The following is a 9,114-nucleotide window of genomic DNA, read 5'->3' as shown; positions in this document are numbered from 1 at the left end:
AAACCTTTCCACCATGGGTGACCCTGCTGGTTATTTAAAACACCGGTGGCATAGCCCTCAGAATCACAGCAACTCAAACCACCACAGCACGACAGACAGATGAGTGGTGGCCGTTTGGTTTTATGTCTATACTGAATGTTAGCAGTTGTTTTTTCCTAAGGTGACATGTGCTTTCTCCTGCAACCCCTACTATAGTCTCCCCATGCACCACCCCCTGCACCCCCGGGACATAGTCAGAGGGCAGGATTGCAAGACAAGTGTCCCCTAGGAGACAGTGGGAAGCAGTGCATGGCAGAGTGGAAAAGCAATGGGCTTCCCTAGTCTAGATCTACCATCTACCAGCCATGTGGCCTTGGTAAAATGACTGTATCTTTCATAGTATCAATCTCTTCACCTAAAATACAAGTATATTCTACTTTCCAAGGATATTCTGAGGATTAGCTAGAACACAGGTACTTTGTATAAGGAGCCCTGGTAGTGTGCTGGATTACAAACTAGGCTGCTAACCACAATCAGCAGTTTGAATCTATTAGCAACTCCATGGGAGAAAGATGAGGCTTTCTGCTCCTGTAAAGATTTACAGTCTCAAAACCCTGTACAGAGTCTCTGAGTCAGAACTGACTCCACAGCACAAAACTACCACCACCAGCAGACACTTTCTGTATTGAATTTAGCAGTAGTGATAATTAGTCATATACTCTGTATGACAAGCTCTCCTAGACATTATTTCACCTAACTTGTAGCAGACTGCCTGGTTTACAGTAACTACCCACAGAAAATTATTTTCCCTTTGTCCCTCAAGAGGGAGTGAGGGAATGAGGGAGGGACTGAACTCTAGCTGCCTGGGAGAAGAGACACCAGTCACCCTGAGGACAAAATCATAGGATGGCTTGGACACCTCAGATTCAGTGGTACTGTGGTCAATCCCTCTATTGCCTCTTCACCCAGGGACCTCTATGCATTCCAATTTGCTCTTCCCATGGTCTGGCCTGAAGCTGCTGGGGGAAAAAAAGAGCTTTGTAAAATGCCTTGTAATGACTCTGAGAGAAAACTTGAAATTCAAGAGAATATTCTGGATGCTCGCCACTGAGTAATTGCCATGTTGAGACTGTTAACTAGAATAGCGTTGCAGAGATATTTACCCAATTTTCATAAAAACTATTATGGCTTTATTTTCAAAGCAAGTAACTACAGAGCCATGTGGCCTGTCAGTAAATGTTCAAGTGATTAACTGAGAAATGTGGAGGTGGGTGAAATAAGGCTGCTAGGCATACAGATTTGAGAGAAACACAATTTAGAAAAGGATGTTTTTTGAATTTTGAAAGCTAAAAATATTTCGGTCTCTAGAATGATGCTTCATGTAACTGTGCTAAGTCCTAGACCCCAGGAGGAAAGGAGAGAACATCAGCACATCTGTTTCAATGGTTATTTTTGAACATACAGTTATGTTTTCAGATTCAGGTTTCCTTAGAGTTAAAATTCTGGCACAGATCAAGAGTCACTTGTGAAGCCAAGCTGCGTGGTTTGGAATTAGCCCTGTTGTAGGGATGGAAGTCTCTCACCTTTCTTGCTTGCATGCCTGCCCAGCCCTCTCCTATCATTGGTGGGAATTCATGAACTCAGCCCAGGGCCTACAGTGTTGAAGGACAAGTTTGGAAATGGAGCTGCCAGAACAATGGTGAGACTGCCTACTCCCTGACATTCCCCATCTAGCCTGTGACATTTACTGCAAAACCAATCATCTAGAATGAAGAAAGACAGTAAGAAAGTAACTCAAGCTGGGCTACAAAACCTTGCATTGCAACAAGCCCTCTTGTCCCCATGTTCTCATTGGTTAGCTTCAAGACCAGTTCTAAAGTTCTTGATACATTTGGCCCCATGATGCTATTGCTGCCTCAATGACCATTGTCATTCTGACTACTAGCACCTCCAGCCACAATGACCATCTTACCCATCATCACAGCTACTGCCACACCACCATCATCTTTACCACCTCACTACCACCCTCACCTCCATCACACAGCAGGGAAGCAGTAGAAGCAGATTTAAAGCCAAGTTCATCGACTCCAGAGTTTCCGCTAACATACTCTGCTTTAACACGAAGAGGAAAACAGAAAACCTGACTTCCCTTCCAAAAGCTAGTAGTGGAATAGTGTATGTCCCAGGAATACACTGTGATATTTGACAGGTATTGTAATCGCCTTAAAAATGCAAGTGCTCAGCTCCAGGATGAAGATTTCCATTGCTGCAAGGGGTAAAGTTTACCCTCACTTCGCAATATGAACAGTCAGAAACTCTGTCCACAGTCAACATGGGGGCTTTCCAAGGAAGAGCCACTTGACTCCAAGGGCTTGTTATTTTTGTTTTGCTTTGTTTTGCTGGTGCCTGTTCTGGATCTGTGTGGAAATCTGTAAGTGGATATTTTGGAAGGATGAAGGAAACTTGGCCACATCTGAGACTTGGTAGTTTAAGACAGGATACTTCTTTTCTAGCAAAATTTCATTTCGTTTTTAAAAAATGGTTTAAACTAACTCTAAATTACTGTCTCTAAAACAGTGACAGTGTTTCAAGATATGACTAGTAACTTTCTATTCCTGTCCTCATTACTTAACAATTACTCACATGTCAAAGATATTCCGAGATGACATGGAGTGAGTGTACATTTAACACATTAATCGGAGTTCATGACAAATATTTTTGTAATGTTAAATTCTGAAGCTCTTTCCCATAAAGCTAAAATGCTACAAAAACCTATTCTATGTATACTAAAATTAAACGTTAAAGGAATATGTTAATAAATGTAGAATCAATATAATCATACTGCTGTTGAGCCGGTTCCAACTCAGAGACACTGGATAGGGGCTTCTGAGGAGCAACTGTCAGGTTTTAACCCCTGGCCTTTTGTTGAGCAGTTCAATGCTTATCTTACAGTGTCTCTTGTGGTTGTTAAGTGTCGTTGGGTCAGTTCCAACTCATAGTGACCATCTAAAGGGTTTCTGAGGAACAGTTGGTGGGTTTGAACCACCAACCTTATGGTCTAGTGCATTCATTATCCTGCAGCGCCACACCAGGACTCTTGTTGTTGTTGTGTGCTGTGGAGTCAGTTCTGACTCATAGGACTCTTAGGCCTGGATAAAACAGCCATAGTTGTGTTACTTAAGAATGATCATATAGTCCAAAATATTCACAGAATGTCAAAACAGTCATTCTGATACATTTCAAGTTATATGAGCTAGAGATGCAATTTAATTTTATTGAAATAATTATTTGGGGAAAGAATGCCTGCCCCTTTTCTAGGAAAGATTCATAAAAGTAAAACTTTGAACTGCTGGGGCATCAGTTATATCCCTGTAATTCTGCAGCAAAGACTCTTGCCTTTAAACAGGATGCACTAAGTGTTTAACACATTAATTATCATCCTTCATCAAGCATAAAACTAACAGTCAGGAAATACAGCTGCAATGGCACAATTACTAACACACTCAGAATACACCCTAAAGCAAAGAAAACAAATGGGTTGCTTTTCATTAACAGAGCTTGGCAAAACTCTCCAAAGACAATGTTTTCTTTCCAGTCAGAGTCCCAAAAGGCATTTAAAGGGCTATTTACTTAGGTAAACCCAGGGACAAATAAATTGTGATAACATTTATTTTAAATCTAAATACCCATTGTTCATACACAATGCTACTTCCAAAGAAAATCATATATACTGAAAGATGGCTTAATTAAACCAAAGTCTTATAAATATAAAGTCTTTAATTAAAATCTATACACTGGTACAAGAGGGTTGGAACTCAAGTAGAATCTTCATGCTTAGACATAAAACATAAAGTATTAATGGTTTTCACTGTCATGTTTCAGAGACACCACCTGATATGCAATGTCCTCAATGATCTGTATAATAACAGGAGTCTATTATATAAGATGCAAGGTCACAGAAAGAAATAAACTAGCTATTTCCCTGAAATTCTAATATTAGATGTCATAACTGGAAGCCTAAAGGAATAGCATTCTAAAAAGGCAATAAAAACATAGTTTATTTGGTTGGTTTGTGGACATTCACATTCTTAATATTATAAACTATTACATCTTAATAGGCATATTACTCCTACTAGGTTTACATTACAATTAAACCATGAATTAAGGAAGACTCTGGCGATCTAAAAGGCAATGAATGGATAGTCACAGGCCTAAAATCATAAAATACTTACAATTATGTCCTTAACAACTGCCATTAAACCATCACTAAATTCTTTGCCCAGAAATCTCAAACATATTCAGCTTGATCCTCTCTGCTTGACATAAATCATGGCAAAAATTAAGGAGCCATATTTCACTCAGTACAGGAGGCCAGAGAGACATGTACGGATTCTTACATGTTTGTGGCACAATGTCAACTTTAAGATTTTATATCATTCTTATTATTCATTGAATTCAATCCTTTAGTTCTTTTGAACTACATTTGATACAGGCGTTGTTTCATCACCATCCCAGCTAATTTGTGTTAGGTATACAAGTTGTCTTTTAAAACACAGCAGGTAACCTTTAAAATTGTATTTATTATCAAATAAAGTCAGATTCACATTCACACCCTAAAGCCTAGAACTCTGATTTACAGAGTAATCCACAGGATTCTGCTCAGACCCATGTAAGAATTTTGAATAGCGTGAGTTGTAATACGTTTTGCCAATTTACCTTGCTCAGGATGGCTGCCTCTGAAGGTGCTGAAAGCAGCCGTAAATCATAGGGAGGAATGTAATCTCTAGCAACAACACAGCCAGGGTGAAGAGGAAGGCTGAGGTCTAACTGTATGTAAAACACTTGGCTGGACATGAAAGACATGCAAGAAATAGGGGGGGTCCCTCTCCTCACGGGTTTATAGTCCAGTTGTCAGAGCCCAAAAGGACATAGTCTGAATGTGTTCACTACGCAGCATGTCAGTGAGTCCCAACAAATGGACTGTTGACCAGCTGAGGGGGTTATGAGGAAGGCGCTCGGGAGCCCCAGGGCCAGTTGTCCTGTCTGGAGTTAGTTCAGGTGCATCACAAAATGGGTGGGTTGTTTTGTTTTTTTCTCAGGACCTTCACCTAAAGGTACAAGGTCTCAAAAGGTTTTTGTCTTAGTATTTTTGTAGATGTACTAGTATTCAAGGAGTCCTGGTGTGGCACTGTGGGTTAATGCGCTGAACTGCAAGGTCAGTGGTTCAAGCTCACCAGCCACTCCTCAGAAACCCTATACAGAGTTGCTATGAGTTGGAACCCACTAGAGTGCTTAATAACAACAACAGTAGTATTTAAAACATCTCAAAATCAAAGAAGCATTTGAGACAAAAATAAAAATAAAACTTAAACCTTCATAAAGCAAGGGGATGAGACACAAACTGTGTGAAAACTAGAAGTGAAATGATTTCAAGGTGAACTCTGTTTCTTGCCTAGTCCTTTTTCTTTCAAAGGTAGGACATGGCAACAAAGACCCATTTTTCTCTCAATTCTTAAAATCATTTTGGAAGCCATATCACATCTTTATTTTGATATGCACTCACCCTCAGCAATTATTAGAGCGAAAATAATACCAGCTTCAGCTGCAATGCTGAGAACCTGGCATTGTACTTATATGTCTCTTTTGAATTAAGACATCACTGAATTTAATGTTGCTTTTCCAATTAGAAAATATTACTATGCTCCTATGGAAAAATCCAATCCTATGTTGGATGGTACTCTCAGAGGCAATCAATATTTATCTTAAGTAAGTAAGGGAGGAAGGAAGACAATTTTTCAAGTGAGTATACTTCAATTTAATAGTTGAAAAGTAGTGAGTACACTGGACTTGTGTAATCTTCTCTTTAGCAATGCCACACAAGTACTTTAAAAGGGAAGCTCACCACAAAAATTCATCTCTCAGTAAAACATATCCTAAGGTTCAACCTGTTTTTTTTTTTAAATCATTTTACTGAATACTGAAGCAGTAAAAAAAGTCCCTTCCAGAGGTATAGTTAGGTCTCTCTTTGATATTTGGAGTCTGTTGGAATGAAGACACTTGCTGCCACAGACACTGCTTGTGATATAAACAAAACTTTACTTAAAAAAAAATATTTTCTAAAGGGCACTGTAGCTTTCATACCTTTAATGTGGTGAATTCATATGGTTGATAACCTTTGAAGCTCTCGTGGATAGCTGCCATGGTGTGAGAAGTTTTCTCCCAAAAGTGAAGCAGAGTGGTCTAGAAAGACAGAGACAGTAAAGTTATGATGTTGTGAATGCCCAGTTCTAGTCAGGAGCTGCAGGGAGTGAGTCCATCTGTGGCTTTTAAGGTTCTCCAAAATAGGATCCAACTCACCTCTGAGCCTTATTTGCCATCATGCCCCTATCTGCATCCTGTATTTCAGCCAAATGACATGCCCCCACAATTCATCACAACACTGCTTCCCGTGGCTTAGGCTGCTCCTACCACCTGGACCACTCTCCATCCTCTTTGAGCCTGTCCTCTCTGATCCTCATACACTGTTTATTATCTGAGGCTCAGGGAGTGCCATGACTCTATGTGACAGGCACTGGTCTGTGAACAACAAGGTCTGCGGTTCAAGCCCACCAGCCTGCTCTGCGAGGGACAAAGATGAGGCTTTCTGCTCCTGTGAAAATTTAAAAGCCTCAGAAATCCTAAACATGGTCTCTATTATTTGGAATCGACTCAACAGCACTTGACAACAACAACAACAAGGCTCTGGACATTCTTGGGGCATTGTAACTAACATTGCTTTGTTACCTGGTATGTTGCTAACATATGAGACAAGAGATTGCATCTGCTTGCTCCAAGGAGATCCACTTTTTGACACACATCCATCTTCAATTTGTCAAAGTTTTTTTTGGCAAGGCGTACTTGTGTTTGTACCTATAAAAGAAGAATTAAAAAAAAAAAAAACCTCTCTGAAAGTTGTAGGTGACCAGGAATTAATACTAGACTTTTCTCCTTTGTATAAGAAAAACACCCTTGAATATTCAAAGCAAGTGGGAAGATCTTACAATATCCACTTTTTAACTCCAGAGGACCAAAATGAGAAGATTGCACATCACGATTCTAGAATACATTTTTACCATTGTAAGTGAAAACTTTTTTTTTTTCTAATGTTAAAATTCAAGTTCTTGGATGATGCAAATGATTAAGGACTTGGCTGTTAGTTGAAAGGTTAGAGGTTTGACTCCAGCCAGGGGTGCCTCAGAAGAAAGCCTGGTGATCTACTTTGGAAAAATCTGCCACTGAAAACTCTATGGAGCACAGGACAGGATTACTTTCACAATTACAGGGTTGCCATGAGTCAGAACTAACTCAACGGCAATTATTTTTTTTAAGTTAAAAATTATTCTCATCTCAAGAGAAAAGTCTGGAAACAAGCAGGATGTCTTCCGATAGCACTCCTTCATGTTAACATTTTACATAATCATAGTATGTTTGTCAAAATTAAGAAATTACCATTGACACAATCCTCCTGACCAATTTTCCCACTCATTTCCTTTTCTTTGTTCCAGGATCTAATTCAGGATACTACATGAAGACATTCTGACATCATTTAAAAAAACAAACTCATAAACTTTCAACTTATTATTATTCACTAACATACACTGCAGTGGCACACCAGGATTCCTCATAAAAACTTACCAATGATAGGATAAGCACTGGACTGCTAACTGCAAGGTCAGTGGTTCAAATCCACCAGCTGCTCCTTAGAAACCCTATATATACAGGGTTGCTATGGAATTGACTCGGCAGCACTTAACAATAACAACAACAAATATCTACTAGCAACCCTCCGTTCATGTTGAATCATATACTAATTCAGGGATTGACTAAGTTAAGGGAAAATGCAGCCATCTAGTCTATAAATTATTTGATGTTGTTGTTTTGAAGTGCCATTACTTTGATTCTGACTCATAGAGACCCTGCATAAGGTTTCCAAGGAGCAGTTGGTGGGTTTGAACCACCAACCTTCTGGTTAGCAGTCCAGTGCTTATCCTACAGCATCACACCAGGACCCCTATTTGACAATAGATTTAAAACTTTAATATTTAAATTTGGTTACATTAAAAATGGCGAAGTCGGACAAGGACATAGCCACAGAGGGTTAGAGCTGAGAGTGAAGCATCCAGCTGATATGAAGTGAGGGGAGATGCACAAGAACACCCAAACCTGCAGAGAGTACCCATTTGACTTAGCCTCAATGGCTTGATAATCAGAACTCAACTAGAGAAAGATTTTTAAAAAAAAAAAGAAAAAAACAATTTTTGATAAAGGAAATGAGGGTAAATTGCTACAATTTGATGAACTTGACCAATACTCATGGAGGTTGTTGTTGCTGTTAAGTACCATGGAGTTGGCTTTGACTCATAGTGACCCTGCACATGGATTCCGAGGCTACAAATCTTTACAGGAGCAGAAAGCCTCATAATTCTCCCACGGAACAGCTGGTAGTTCCGAACTGCTGACCCTGAGGTTAGCAACCCGATTTGTAACCACTATGCAGATAGTAACTCTAAATACCAACACAGAGGTAAGGAGTCTTCACATCAAGTACTGATGCTATCCCCTCTGTACACAGGGTAGATAGGGTAGGGCAACTTAGACATTGACTACCTAAAATGAGGGGGCGATAAAGGCATGAAGTGACTGGCTTACAAGGTTTTTAGAGGGAGTTTAGTTTAAGAGTGTATGGGGGAAGATAGAGTCCCCACTGAATAGTTTTCATCTTGTCTAGATGAGTCTGGTTAAAAGAGAAGGGGCTAAGATTCTTGTGATTCAATAGTGAATAACTGTTACCATGACTAATTGCGACTGTCACAATTGTAAAGGTAGAAGTTTTGTAACAAAAACCGGGGAGCAGTTAATCTTACAGTTCAGAAACAAAGGACCCTAGGACCATCAAGGGAGAAGAGCACAAGCGGAATGTGAGACTGTATCCAGAGAAGCAGCGACACCAGAGATGGAGGCAGCAATGGGGAAGTGGAGAGAGGGAGCAGCTGAGGACTCTAGATTCCTGGGAAGAGAGGGACTAAGAGCTGGTGACCAGGAGGCTGACTTGCAGAATGTGTCCTTTTGTGGTGTAAATTATTATATATGCCTGAG

The 9,114-nt window shown here is 39.9% G+C and overlaps 1 protein-coding gene across 6 annotated transcripts in view; it reads right to left on the bottom strand.

Annotated features, from left to right (window-relative positions):
• The window catches only part of ICA1 (islet cell autoantigen 1, 69kDa), a 203,924-nt gene that overhangs the window by 54,889 nt on the left and 139,921 nt on the right, over window positions 1–9,114 (bottom strand). For all 6 annotated transcript variants that reach the window (XM_006834254.1, XM_006834252.1, XM_006834251.1 and 3 more), the window contains 2 exons: window positions 6,763–6,888; window positions 6,121–6,219 (listed from right to left, as the gene is read on the bottom strand). In XM_006834254.1, coding sequence (XP_006834317.1) covers window positions 6,121–6,219; window positions 6,763–6,888 — 225 coding nt within the window. The remainder of the gene's footprint in view (window positions 1–6,120; window positions 6,220–6,762; window positions 6,889–9,114) is intronic.

Source organism: Chrysochloris asiatica, unplaced genomic scaffold (genome assembly GCF_000296735.1).
Source record: "Chrysochloris asiatica unplaced genomic scaffold, ChrAsi1.0 scaffold00010, whole genome shotgun sequence".
NCBI lineage: Eukaryota > Metazoa > Chordata > Mammalia > Afrosoricida > Chrysochloridae > Chrysochloris > Chrysochloris asiatica.
The sequence above is the reverse complement of the archived record's forward strand: the minus strand, read 5'-3'. Positions and strand labels throughout refer to the sequence as shown.